The sequence below is a fragment of the Hyperolius riggenbachi genome, chromosome 2, assembly GCF_040937935.1.
Source record: "Hyperolius riggenbachi isolate aHypRig1 chromosome 2, aHypRig1.pri, whole genome shotgun sequence".
In the NCBI taxonomy this organism is placed as follows: Eukaryota; Metazoa; Chordata; class Amphibia; order Anura; family Hyperoliidae; genus Hyperolius; species Hyperolius riggenbachi.
Window position 1 is genome coordinate 323,839,863 of NC_090647.1, and position 15,211 is coordinate 323,855,073.

Below are 15,211 nucleotides of genomic sequence, written 5' to 3' on the forward strand. Positions count from 1 at the left end.
GTTGCATGCGGCAACTCGTATTTTTGTACGCGTTGTGGCCCGCAATGGCACTAATTGCAGTCGGGAATGCGGAGGAAGCTATACGTGGTCGGGCCTGTTGGCAAAAAGGAAACTAGCTGGCAGCGGGGGACCAGAGGATCAGTGAGTGGTTGCGAGGGCACAGGACTGCTGCAGGGGGCTGGTAGAAGCCCTAGGGGAGTAAAACTTTTTTTTTTTTTTTTTTTGGCTTAAGTGTCCCTTTAAATTACCACTTTCTGAGAAAAGAGAACCTATCCGATGCCAAGAGTCCTAGCACCTGTCCATCTTGGGTGACTTGACTTCTCTCAGAATAGGAACAGAAGCATAGATTGTGAGTTCCATTACAAGTAATTAATAAATAGCTTATCCATTCAGTCTGTCTATGGTTCTCCCAATCCATCAAATTAGAACATCATTGCTGTAATACGTTTTTCCTTTTAAAAAAAAATCAATAAAAACTTCAACTGTTAAAAAAAAAAAAAATTGGAACATCATTATAACCACAGTACAGGCTAGATTCACTATAGCGTGATAACTGCTATCACAGCAGTTATCACGTGATCTGCCACGCGCAAAGGTTAGCGAGCGAACAGCGTTACTTTACGCGATAAGCAAAGGTTTGCTTTTCACGTGAAAAGTGCACGCGATTGCGTGCAAACCTTTGCTTATCACGCAAAGTAACGCTAACCTTTGCGCGCAGCAGATCGCACGATAACTGCTGTGATAGCAGTTATCACGCTATAGTGAATCGAGCCCCATGTGTGGATCATAGTGTACGATGCACCTTCTCACCGTTTCTTCCAGTCACTGACTTTGGTTTGTGTCATTTGAAGGCAATTTTATTATGACAGCGCCTGAATCAATATAGTAAAATTCCACTCTCCTAAAATGATATTTCCTTTTTGATTTGCAGGCGGCTCTGATTTTCCAAAAACAAAGTGCACATATTTTCTGGCCTTGAACCTGTACTCTTGTGTTGCAATACAGACAACCCAGATTTGTTTCTCTCCTTCTGCTTAGGTAACCAACTGCACAAAGCAAGAAGCATTACTATGTTCACACCTGCACTAACCGAGTGATTGGCAGCAGCATGGACATCAATAAAACCAACGTGAGTTGAAGAGACTGCTTATTTCTCAACAAAAGTAGAGTTTCAGTTTAATAATATATTTGTGTAATAGATTGGCCAGAAAGCTCATGGTGGACCAAAACTCTTAGGAGTGTGTAAGGGGCAGGAAGAGACCAAGAAGCCTCCTTACTAAAATGCAAAGTTCTGTTTTGCATATTTGTGTAGTGTGATGCACCCATTGCACATGTGCACAATTCCTTTCCTTTGATTGTTGAGCTGGCATTTCCACAAACACCAGACTAGATTACTTGTTTTGCAAATCTGACCAACATGCTTCCACTGTGGGCAGACTGCATTCATTTAAAAAAAAAAAAAAAAAAAAAAAAAAAAAACACAAAACATAAAAAAAAACTTTTTTTCTGTAAATTATAGTGATGCCCATACAAAAGATACAGAAAAATACAGAAAGGTAAACAGTGGTAATGAAAATAAAGTATGTTTGGCACCCCACCTGCTACATAATACTGTGCAGCTCCATCTGGTATAGGCTTTTGTCTTGAACAAAACGTATGTAGTCCAGATTGTGTCTGCTGAAGAGTTTTCCTACAATGCAGGTAGTAAAGCAAACATATAAACATAAAGATGGTCTCTTGATCATCCCTTCTCAGAGTGTGCAATCACTCACCTGTGGCTATGAATCATCCGAATATCATAAAGCCTCACAAAGGGTCCACTGGCTCCAACAGCCAAGCAGTTATTATCCTGAGGGCTTATGCTTACACATTTTGCTTCCACTAATTGGCCACAATACTCCGTTAAATCAATCAAGACATCTGACTGTGTACTGCTCTCACGCAAGTCATACTGCCTAAGGTGTGAAGAGAAACAGAAATCAGATGAAGAACTGAAAAGTTAGTGTGTCAAAAGCAGATCACAAGTTATAACATCAAATGTACATCAAAGTTAGTGTTTTCTGAGGAACTGCACTATTTCAACACTAAGCCCTCCTATTTATAATTCATAACTTCTAAAGACAAAACAGGACACAAGTCAATCCATCACATTTTCCTCATAGCTTGTTTGCTGTATTGCTGAAGGTATTTATCAGTTTACTGCATCTGGGAACTTTATAAAGGAGTTTGTTTCAGTGCCTCTTAGACACCATATTAATTATTCAAATTTGCAAGGAAATGGGTCTGTTATGGCATAACCTACTTATAACCCAGATAAAAGAACAGGTAATTACCAAAAGCCATTTCTTGGGCTTTTTAAAGAAGTAACAAGGTGGAGGGAAGAGGTGCCCAGGAGTGATAAAATATGTTAAAACCAAATAAAATAGAAAAAGGGGGAGGTGGCTTACCTCAATGAAGACAAATTCATATATTAGACGAATTTTTATTGATATGCACTGGCAATGTATTCCGTGGGTACGTGCCCAATTCCTCAGGCCAAATAAAAGTGCCTAAGCACCTAATTTGCGGCATTAGCAGTTTTTGGGAAAATTCATCTAATATATGGAATTTGTCTTAACCACTTGAGGACCCAGGGGTGAGCCTGGGGTGCCTGGCACCTGGGTGCAAGATTTTCTCTTGCGCATATGGGAGTGGTTAAATTAACCGCGCCCAACCACATAACCACACCCATGTCCTGCCTAATCACACCCACACCTTCCACCTCTTTACGCATGCGTGTGATACCCCATTCCTACCCCTCTTCCATGGGCTTGCTCCTGGTGGGCTTTGGCTGCCTGCGAGCCTGCTAGTCTCTGGACTGACTCAGTCTGAGAGGCTCTGCGAGTGCGACGCAGTCACACACTACGTATTTGACAAAAGATTATTTTACTGACAAAATTTCCCCACTAAATGCACATAAGAGACAGCGTTTCACCAGTAAATGCACATAACGACAGACAGCCTTTCATCAGTAAATGCACATGAGAGACAGCTTTTCCCCAGTAAATGCACATAATAAGAGACAGCTTTTCACCAGTAAATGCAAATAATAAGAGACCGCTTTTCACCAGTAACAAGAACAAAATACATATATCCAGGCACATCGCATCTAGTTAGGACATTAAATAAGTTAAAGAAAGGGAGGTGCTGAAGGGGGTGTGGCTAGAAAACAGCAAAAATCTATTAACCCTTCGCACGCTCACATGCAAATGTTCAAACAAATGCATTCACAGATTCACTCATCCAGGCACAACGGTTATCCCTACAGCTAAGTTAAAAGCCGGGGTTTTAGTTCACAGAAGAATGCATTCTTATGCTTAGTCACCTATACTGCGCAGAAGTACCCAGGTAAACATAGGTGTCCTATCTCTGGTCCTGTAACATGCATAGTGCAGACATGCAAACGCAGTATAGGTGACTAAGCATAAGAATGCATTCTTCTGTGAACTAAAACCCCGGCTTTTAACTTAGCTGTAGGGATAACAGTTGTGCCTGGATGAATGAATCTGTGAATGCATTTGTTTGAACATTTGCATTTGAGAGTCCGAAGGGTTAATAGATTTTTGCTTTTCATCAGTAAGGCTGGTTTCACAGTGGGACGTTAAAGTCCCACGTTACAGCAGCCAGTAACGCAGCCTAACTCACAGCACTGTAAAATCAATGTGCTTGTTCACAGTGCCCACGTTGCGTTACATAGTAACGCAGCACGTTTAAACAAAGTGCTGCATGCTGTACGTTATACTGGGCTAAGCCACGTTAGACTGTTTGCACATGCTCAGTAATGTTGGAGGAGGAGGTCTCCCCTCCTCCTCCGTGGCCAGCCACATGGCTAATTAATATTCACTGCACTGTGGAGACTCCTGGTGAGACTGTAGTGTTGTCCGGATCATGAACGAATCGTTCATTTGATCCGGATGTTTTTTGTGAGTCGAATCATCCGGATCATCACAATGAAAGATTCGGTTCACAGTGGATGTCTGTCTGGAAGAAACAGAAACATACAGAATGTACAGTGCAGGGAAAGTCCTGTCCTGCTAGTCATTTCACCCAGTCTGCTTCCCTAGTAAAATGATTCCCTAGTCAAATGATTCGGCTCAAAGATCCGGATGTTTTCAATGATCCGATTCAAATGATCCGAATCCTTAAAAAGATCGGGACTTCCTATCACTAACCTGGAGCGGCTGCTTTGAGAGCTGCATAACGCAGCTCAATCTGACGACCAACGTCAACACCACCATACATTGCGTTAGGGGCACGTTATGCGACCATAACGTCCCCTAAAACGCAACGTCTTGGTGGGAAAGTAGCCTAAATGCACATAATAAGAAACCGCTTTTCACCAGCAAATGCACATAATCAGAGACAGCTTTTCACCAGCAAATGCACATAATGACAAACAGCCAGTGTCCCCAGTATATGTAGCCAGCCTGGACCCCCTTTAGGTAGTGAGTGACAGGGACCCCCTTTAGGTAGCGAGTGACAGGGACCCCCTTTAGGTAGCGAGTGACAGGGACCCCCTTTAGGTAGCGAGTGACAGGGACCCCCTTTAGGTAGCAAGTGACAGGGACCCCCTTTAGGTAGCGAGTGACAGGGACCCCCCTTTAGGTAGCGAGTGACAGGGACCCCCTTTAGGTAGCGAGTGACAGGGACCCCCTTTAGGTAGTGAGTGACAGGGACCCCCTTTAGGTAGTGAGTGACATGGCGGTTTTGCTAACAGTCTCCGAGTGGCGATCGTCGCTGGTAGACTGAAGGCAGAGCGGAGCTCCGCCTTCCAAGCGGAGATGTGCGCGCATTGGCACGCACGGTCTCCTGCTAGCCCCATAGAAAGCCGTTCATGCCAATTGGCGTGGAGCGGTTCTGGGGCTGCCGCCACGTTCACGCCACTTGGCGTGGAGCGGTCGGCAAGAAGTTAATTGAGGTAAGCCACCCAATTTTTTTTTTTTTTCTTTTATTTGATTAACATATTTTATCTCTTCTGGGCGCCTCTTCCACCTACCTTGTGCCTTCACAGTATCATCCCCTTTTTTATACTTGGTGGCCCCCACCACCCTTCAGGACAATTGGGCTATTTTTGTTTCAAGAGTGCGACCATCTCCAGCTCTGTCTGGAAACCCGAGTGGAGACGGGGTGATACATCTACACATGCCTACAGTGGTCGGTTGCCCCTCTGCAACCCATCTTTGTGAGTATTACTCACCTACCACCTCATCTTTAAATCATCGTTTTACACTGCACCATTTGGGCTCCTGCTGTAGCCCCCAAACAGTTATAGCCAGTCACTTCTCCTCCACCACCGTACATTACTGTTCAGACTTCAAATCATTTTACTGAATAATGAACACTGGTGACAAGGATGTCAAAATATTTTAACCATTTGTATATCGGATATTCAGTCAAACCCCTAAATCAGTGGTTCTCAACCTGGGGACTGCAGACCCCTGGGGGTACACTAGCACCTGTCAGGGGGTCCCCCAGGGGCCATAGACAAATTGTCAAATCTCGTCCACCAGGAGAGGTGGCAGGCAGTGTCCGCGGCAAAGGGTGCCCTAACTTACAGTGCCCTGTTCCACCGTGGACTCTTCTCACTGCGTTTGCGTCCTTTCTCCATGGTTACCCGGCGGCGCCTCTCATGATGTCAGAGGTGCCGCCGGAAGTAACCATGGTGGTAGGACACGGGGAGAAGAGGAGAGTGCAGGGACAAGAGGAAAGCGCAGTGATAGGAGTTTGCCCTGGAACAGTAAGTAAGTCTCTAACCTATACTGAGGGCACCACAAGTCCCTGGCTATACTGGGGCACCTATAGCTCGCTACCTATACTGTGGCACCTGGCTAACCTATACTGGGGCACTACCTGTAACTTGCTACCTATACTGGGGCTCCTATAGCTCACTACCTATACTGTGGCAACTGTACCTGGTTACCCTATACTGAGGGCACCACCTGTACCTGGTTACCTATACTGGGGCACCTATAGCTTGCTACCTACACTGTGGCACCTGGCTAACCTATACTGGGGCATCACCTGTAACTTGCTACCTATACTGGGGCACCTATACTGATGGCACCACCTGTACCTGGCTACCTATACTGGGGCACCTATAGCTTGCTACCTATACTGTGGCACCTGTACCTGGCTAATATATAGTGGGGACACCTATGCCTGGATACTTATACTAGGAGCACCTATGTGTGGATACCTATACTGGGGGCATCTATGCCTTGCTACCTATACTGGGGGACCTATACCTGGATACCTATACAGGGGCACCTATACGTAGCTAGGACAGGGGGACAAGAGGTGACACAAAAGGGGGACATGAGGTGACACAAAAGGGGGACAAAAAGGCACAGAGAGAACAGAGATGAAACAGGGGACATGAGGTGACACAGAGGGGCACAAAAGAGGCACAAAATGAGGTGACACACGGGGACAAAAGAGGCACAGGGAGAACAGAGGGGGACAAAAGAGAACGGATTCAGGTTAAGAATGGACACAGTCCCTACCTCATTTGTTGCCTGGGGACTACCTGTATTTCGCTAGCATTTGGCTTCACCCACATGTCATGGCCACGCCCACTTTTTTGCTGTGGGGCACCACTTTCTTTGGTAGGGGGTACATTTGCTTGGTGATGACCCACAACGCGGTACATGTTCTGAAAAGGTTGAGAACCACTGCCCTAAATTATAATCGATACCTATGGACCAGTCAAAACTTCTAGTAATATGTAAGAATCAGAATGAGAAAAAAATTTAAAACAATTCAAACAAATAGAATGGTTGAATTTTTTTTTAAATCCACATTGATGAGATTTGATTGGTCAAATTGCATACATTTGCATAATCCTGAATCAATTATTTTCATCTCACCGACCATCCCCAAAGAAAAGGTATACAGCAGGGGCGTCGCTAGCCCTATTTTGGGGGGGCACGTGCCCCTAATCTGTGCCCCCTCTGGCAGCGGCTCCCTCCAGCCGCCGCGTCACTCAGACCTCAGGATCAGGCGGCGAGCCGGCGACCAATCGTGCGGGCGCTAGGACCCAGCGCCCGCACTGATATGCGGAAGTGACATCACTTCCGCATATCGAGCGGGTGCGTCCGGCACCCGCTCTTACTGGTCGGGTCGCCGTTGATCCTGAGGTCTGCAACGGTGGGGGGAGCGGCGGCGGTTGGAGGAAGAGCCTCCCTGGCACTCACTCACTCCCTAAAGGGGCTCCCCCTGGCACTCACTCACTCCCTAAAGGGGCTCCCTGGCACTCACTCACTCCCTAAAGGGGCTCCCTGGCACTCACTCACTCCCTAAAGGGGCTCCCTGGCACTCACTCACTCCCTAAAGGGGCTCCCTGGCACTCACTCACTCCCTAAAGGGGCTCCCTGGCACTCACTCACTCCCTAAAGGGGCTCCCTGGCACTCACTCCCTAAAGGGCCTCCCTGTCACTCACTTACTCCCTAAAGGGCCTCCCTGTCACTCACTCACTCACTCCCTAAAGGGGCTCCCTGGCACTCACTCACTGCCTAAAGGGCTCCCTGTCACTCACTCACTGCCTAAAGGGCTCCCTGTCACTCACTCACTGCCTAAAGGGCTCCCTGTCACTCACTCACTGCCTGAAGGGGCTCCCTGGCACTCACTCACTGCCTGAAGGGGCTCCCTGGCACTCACTCACTGCCTGAAGGGGCTCCCTGGCACTCACTCACTGCCTGAAGGGGCTCCCTGGCACTCACTCACTGCCTGAAGGGGCTCCCTGGCACTCACTCACTGCCTGAAGGGGCTCCCTGGCACTCACTCACTGCCTGAAGGGGCTCCCTGGCACTCACTCACTGCCTGAAGGGGCTCCCTGGCACTCACTCACTGCCTGAAGGGGCTCCCTGGCACTCACTCACTGCCTGAAGGGGCTCCCTGGCACTCACTCACTGCCTGAAGGGGCTCCCTGGCACTCACTCACTGCCTGAAGGGGCTCCCTGGCACTCACTCACTGCCTGAAGGGGCTCCCTGGCACTCACTCACTGCCTGAAGGGGCTCCCTGGCACTCACTCACTGCCTGAAGGGGCTCCCTGGCACTCACTCACTGCCTGAAGGGGCTCCCTGGCACTCACTCACTGCCTGAAGGGGCTCCCTGGCACTCACTCACTGCCTGAAGGGGCTCCCTGGCACTCACTCACTGCCTGAAGGGGCTCCCTGGCACTCACTCACTGCCTGAAGGGGCTCCCTGGCACTCACTCACTGCCTGAAGGGGCTCCCTGGCACTCACTCACTGCCTAAAGGGGCTCCCTGGCACTCACTCACTGCCTGAAGGGGCTCCCTGGCACTCACTCACTGCCTAAAGGGGCTCCCTGGCACTCACTCACTGCCTAAAGGGGCTCCCTGGCACTCACTCACTGCCTAAAGGGGCTCCCTGGCACTCACTCACTGCCTAAAGGGGCTCCCTGGCACTCACTCACTGCCTAAAGGGGCTCCCTGGCACTCACTCACTGCCTAAAGGGGCTCCCTGGCACTCACTCACTGCCTAAAGGGGCTCCCTGGCACTCACTCACTGCCTAAAGGGGCTCCCTGGCACTCACTCACTGCCTAAAGGGGCTCCCTGGCACTCACTCACTGCCTAAAGGGGCTCCCTGGCACTCACTCACTGCCTAAAGGGGCTCCCTGGCACTCACTCACTGCCTAAAGGGGCTCCCTGGCACTCACTCACTGCCTAAAGGGGCTCCCTGGCACTCACTCACTGCCTAAAGGGGCTCCCTGGCACTCACTCACTGCCTAAAGGGGCTCCCTGGCACTCACTCACTGCCTAAAGGGGCTCCCTGGCACTCACTCACTGCCTAAAGGGGCTCCCTGGCACTCACTCACTGCCTAAAGGGGCTCCCTGGCACTCACTCACTGCCTAAAGGGGCTCCCTGGCACTCACTCACTGCCTAAAGGGGCTCCCTGGCACTCACTCACTGCCTAAAGGGGCTCCCTGGCACTCTCTCACTGCCTAAAGGGGCTCCCTGGCACTCACTCACTGCCTGAAGGGGCTCCATGGCACTCACTCACTGCCTGAAGGGGCTCCCTGGCACTCACTTACTGCCTGAAGGTGCTCCCTGGCACTCACTCACTACATACCAAAAGGGGCTCCCTGGCACTCACTCACTACCTAAAGGGGCTCCCTGTCACTCACTATCGGGGTCCCTGTCACTCACTACCTAACTGGAGGCGCCTGTCACTCACTACCTAACTTGGGGGGCTACCATATTAAGGGGGCATTCTGCCTATTTATGTGAAATGCTGTCTATTTATGTGCCTCATGACTGCTGAATTTGTCTTGTTGGGAGCCTTATGATTTGTTGGGGGCCTCAAGAATGCTGAAGTTGTCTTGTTGGGGGCCTCATGATTGCTGAATTTGTCTTGTTGGGGGCCTCATGATTTGTTGGGGGCCTCATGATTGCTGAATTTGTCTTGTTGGGGGTCACATGATTGCTAACTGCGAGACTATGGGAAAAGCTGAATCCTTATTGTCACGGACGGTTGCGGGGACGCAGGCGCGTCCTGGAACCGCCCGTGAAGAAAAGAACGATCGCACTCGATTCCTGCATCGATTGCGCCTCAGATCAATAGAACCAAGATTTGACGTGTAGTATCCCTATGCCTAGGGACAGCTGGGGGATCTGTCTTAGCTGAAGTGACAGCCTGGGGGGAAGGTGTTAATTAGCTTGGACATATTCCCTGTGGAAGGCACAATTCCCCTTTTGGTTCTGGGAACCAGGTGACACTTAGCTGATCTCATGGAGATGTTAATTAACCAAAGGATGCCTAGGTACAGCCAGGCAGGCTACGAATCCACGGGAGGTCTTGACACTTTGCTCCCTAGTAAAGATCAAAGGAAAGTCAGCTGTTAGCAGCTAGAACACCTCCTGAATTAACCTGAGGCTCATGGCATAATCCATAACTTCCCAGATCTGTAATATTTCTGGGGTTCCTGAGATGGCAGCTTCACCAAACGTGGGGGAAGTGTAGCATGAGCCCCGGTGCTGGTTCTGAGGAAGTTTCAGAACATTCTGAGGTAAGGACTGCCAGTTAGGCAGTTTGAAAATGCCCTGATGATACCACAGGGGTCCCACCCCTCATGTCTGGTATCAGGGCGCTGGGTAAATCGAGACAGACCTGAAAATGTTAATAAATCTGCCCTGACCTGTACGGTTCTGTGAGATAGAGCCCATATATGGGGAGATATGATTTCTAGCCCCCAGGATAAGGGGAGGGCTCATCTCATCTTCTAAGGGGGTGTATGGCTCCCCGCCCTCACTCCCTCCTACTGAAGCAGGGGCATAAGAATGGCTGAGGACCCAAACTCAGTGTCCTCCACACTGAAACATCTTGAATTCATCAGATGCCAGCTTGAGGATATGCTGGCATCCACCTGGTCCGAACTCTGAACTCAAATTGAAACCCAGAACTCTGTTTTCCCACAAAAAGGACATCTTTCCAGGAACTAAGTATTTTTCTCCCTTCTTTTATTTTTTATACTGGCTATTACTGTTTTAATAATTGTTGATTTTAATAATTGTCTGTATATATTAATTATTTATATTGCGTGAATAAACGACTTTTTCCAAGTCATTCACTGTCTGCTACCCTGCTTATCAGCACACACAGAACTGATCCCGGGTCTCTGAAGATACGCTACTGTTTGTTTGTTGTTGGCTAGACAGAATATCGTGTGTTTAACCGTTTTATTCGCAGGATTAGTCAGTTAATGGGCTCCACGGTCCCATGGTAACCGCGGTGGTGGCAGTTTACTCTGAACCAGTAGGTGACGTTGTAATTACCCGTGTCTCACAGGCTCCCTTCTGAGTTGTCTGCGGCTAATTCTTAACGGTTCCTGCGCATTGACTGCGACCAGAGTTCGCACGATCTGTGCGCTGGCACCGTTTAGAAGGCTAAGTGCGGTCAGCCACTAGGGCTCTTGTGACACTTATCATATGAGACAATAGCATTAAACCTACTTTTTTAGCTTTTTAAAACAGAAAATAAAACTGGGAGGTTCTAAAAAATTGAATACATTTTTCAAGAGTAGGATGGATGAAATTGTTTATCTTCACAGTTTATTTTCAACTTGGATTTTCCATAATGTTCATGTGTGAGTTAAAACGTTTGTACAGTATTTAGTTTAAATTGCGGTTGCCACTTTGCGATAGATAAGTGACTTTTGGATTGCAGTTTGGGCACTCGGCCTCAAAAAGGTTCGCCACCACTGTCATAATCTAATGTCCCACCATTGCTAGGTTCATGTAAATTTGTCTCCACCCGGCCGTTACCACACCTATATTCTGGTCCATGGCCCACCCATTTTTCGGTGCGGCACGATAAGCACGCCGCACAACGTGATCCTCATATTTTTGGCACGCTAGCTGCAGTGTGCTGAATTCTGCTGCCTACAGTATGTACAGTATACGCTATTCTCTAGTGCCTGCACTGTGTGCTGATTTACCTCCAGTGTGTACAGTGTAAGGTGTTACTCTGTAACTTTACTGATTGTAAACCAGCTATATTGTATACTGATCCCTGCTACTTTCAGTATGTACAGTATTAGCTGTAAAGCCTGGTACACACATACAATTTTGATTAGCCAATTTTAGCTCTGTTCATAAAATTCATTGTCTGTTGGCCCACTTACTGCACGGGGGTGGTAAAATTGGGGGTCAGTGATTGACCAATCAAAATTGTATGTGCGTATACATCTTTGATCTATGCCTGTACTGATTGTAAATTATCCAAATAAAGGACAGGGGGCTCCATCCAATATTTCGATGGGCAGGCCCGTTATCTGTAGCTTACACCGCTGCTAAGTTCATGTACATTTGGCCCCACCCATGGCCACGCCCACTCACCGCATGGCCACGCCCATTTTTGCCATATACCTCCCCGCCTGGTGTCCACAGGTGCCCCCGATCTCCAAGGACCCTAGAAACGCCCCTGGTATACAGTAAATATTTAACAAAGATTAGATCAAGAAAACCCCCATAAAAATCCCCAAATAAAGGAATTACTTTATAAATTTCTTCATGTCAACATGTGTCACTTATTACCAGGCCAAACAAGGAAAGAGAAATAAAGCAGAAATTATTGGAAATATATTACCAGTAGCTGATGACCCGGCATTGCCTGGGTATGTATTTGGCTGGTGTTGGCTCCGTCCACTTTTTCTAACCCTAACACAATTACTCAATGACCTATTTTGTGAGCTTTGCAGTCTTTGACATCAATAATTTGCATTGAAATGAAACAAATGGATGTGGCGCCACCCCCTTTTGGATGTGATTACCCAGTCACCCAATGGCCAACTGTACCAGGTTTGAGGCTTGTGCCATTAACAGTGGAAGAATGGCAGCAATTAAATATTCTCCTTGAAAATCAATAGGTGAATTTTGATAGGCTTTTGTAGACTCCACACACTTTTCTTTATATTAATCCCAGTCACCCAGTGACCAACTGTGCATAGTTTGAGAACCCCACCATGCACAGTATAAGAATGGCTGCACTTTACATCTTCCCAGTGAAATTTGTATTTGTCTCCGCCCACTGGTGACCCGGCGTTGCCCGTGTATGTATTTGGCTGGTGTTGGCTGCACCAACTTTTTTCTAACCCTAAAACACAATTACTCAATGATCAAGTTTGTGAGCATTGCGGTCTTTGGCATCAATAATTTGCATTGAAATGAAACAAATTTGATTTGCTGTTTGTGGCCTGACCCCTTTTCTGAATTTGAACCCCAGTCACCCAATGACCAACTGCACCAGGTTTGAGGCTTGTGCCATTAACAGTGCAAGAATGGCAGCAATTAAATATTCACCTTGAAAATCAATAGGTGAATTTTGATTGGCTTTTGTAGGCTCCACCCACTTTTCTGAATATTACTTCCAGTCACCCAGTGACTAACTGTCCAAAGTTTGAGAACCCTACCATGCACAGTGCAAGAATGGCTGCAGTTTACGCTTTACAATGAAATATGTATTTGTCTCCACCCACTTTTTGGTTATGGGGATAAACCGTATCCTATATGTTATTCCAGGTAATGTACTATGTGTGTGCCAAATGTCATTAAAATCCGTCCAGCCATTGTTGCATGATTGAGTAACAAACTTTCAAACATCTAAACTTTCACATTTATAATATTAGTGAGATGAGATTGCAGCTCCAGCCTGAGCAATATTTTGAAAAAAAAAAGAAGCCTCGTGAAATTCTTATTCAGCTCAGCAACAGCTAATATCCGTCACGTGAGCATTTTCTGTTCCCCACCAGGTCTTCTTGGTACTTGGGGCCAGCCACACTTGGGGAGTGGGATTGCTGTAAGGACATTGGACTGCTAATATTTGAAAAATTAATGTTCTCCTATTCTTGCCTGGTGTAGTATTTCAGCAGCTCAACAGTTCTTGGTAGGTTTTGTCATATTTGTTTCACAAAGCTAATCTGGACTGCAGTTAGGTCATTTTAGCACCTGGGCTGTCTTCCACTATCTGTCACTATTAGTCACCACCTAACTACTAGTCACCCACTAATTACTGCTCATCAACAACCTGTTATCCAGAAGCTTTCACTATCTGTTACCTACTGCATGTCACCACCTGCCTGTCACTAGAATCAATCCCTAACTGCCTTCCACTAGAATCCCCCAATTACTACCTTCCTGCCATTAGCATTTACCAATGACTACGTGCCTGACACTAAAATATATCAATCACTGCTTGCCTGACACTAATGTCTACCAATCACTTCTCTCGAGTCCAAACATACATTTTTCCATCTCCTACAGCACAATCAGTCCCATGTTTAAATCGTACAGGTTACAAATATTAGGAATGCTTTACAATATCATCTTCTGTGTCAGAGGCACTGCTAGGAGATTCTCTAAATGTCTTCATCGTTCCCGGTCCACCCAACAAAACTCCCAGAAACAGCTGAAGGTTGCTGGTGCAGTTATCACTACCTAAAATAGCCATCACAACCTCTGCTTCTGGTCTTCAGTGTACATTTAATAAGGCAAGGTCAGAGAACAGATGTTCTGTCATTTAAAAGTGCTAGGCTTTCAACTTGAATTAAGCTGTACAGTGGGAGCAGTAAAGAAGTAAGCGATTGCAATCTTTGGTATGGATCATTGTGCCAGTATCTTGTAGCATTTATCAGGGATTTTTCTGGCTGGCCTCAGATGGAGGCATTAGAGCATTTGCCTGCTTTCGCTGTGAGCATTGTGGAATGGCATCAGATGAAGACAACTGAGGAAATATATTTTCGCTCCTTCCTGGAGTGCCAGTTTGATAAGGGTATAAAATGGTTGTAAGACTGTAGCAAGTATGGTTAAGCAACAGAATGCTTTCTAAGCAGTGAACTTTTTTCATACAATAAACTTTTACCGGATCAAGCCATCCTCTGCTGCACTCCAGAAAGTGTTAGGCCACATAGGGGCAGTGGCAACACGCTTCACTCGATTGGTATGTTCTGAAAACACATGGAGAGTCTCTTTGGAGTTCACATCGTGAACATGAACCTTGGCATCTGCTGCCCCAGTAATCAAGATGCGATCCCCAGTATGCGGAAGAAACTGATGAAACAGACACAAAAGCGCATGACAGAATACAACAGCTAAAATTTTGCCAGCAGTGTGAAAGAACAACTAAGCTGAATGTGGGTACAGATATAATGGGTAATAATAAGGAAATGCCTACTTTCGGTTTTCTTCTTTGTGGTTTGTAAATCAAGTCCTGATCCCTTTAGGTGACACGCATTGTCTGCCTTTAGGCCCCTTTCAAACTTGCTACATTTGGCTGTGGTGCGATAATTCTACAATCGCACCTCAGCAGTCCTGAAGCGGCGTACCGCACGATGCCCTGTGGTGTGACCATACAGTGAGGCATACAGTACAAGGAAAGTATCCCTCACTGACAATGTAAATGCACTCGTTGTACTGTTAACGCACAGCATATAGTGTGTCAATGTATCGGGACCCGCCATGCCGCATTCTGTGATGGGATGTGGCGATATTGCGGGATGCAATGGTGCAAGTGTAAAAGAAGACTTTTACTCACTAAAGCATGTCACCATTAAAGGGAACCTAAACTGAGAAGTATATGGATCTTTCCTTTTAAAATAATACCAGTTGCCTGACTCTCCTGCTGATCCTGTGTCTCTAATACTTTTAACCACAG

At 47.0% G+C, this 15,211-nt stretch overlaps 1 protein-coding gene across 1 annotated transcript in view; it reads right to left on the reverse strand.

Moving 5' to 3' along the window:
* Nucleotides 1-15,211, reverse strand: part of WDTC1 (WD and tetratricopeptide repeats 1) — a 70,085-nt gene that overhangs the window by 27,824 nt on the left and 27,050 nt on the right. Inside the window, exons 6-8 of the mRNA XM_068269251.1 lie at nt 14,420-14,607; nt 1,773-1,955; nt 1,599-1,690 (exon numbers count right to left, since the gene is read on the reverse strand). Of these exons, the coding sequence (XP_068125352.1) occupies nt 1,599-1,690; nt 1,773-1,955; nt 14,420-14,607 (463 nt within the window). The remainder of the gene's footprint in view (nt 1-1,598; nt 1,691-1,772; nt 1,956-14,419; nt 14,608-15,211) is intronic.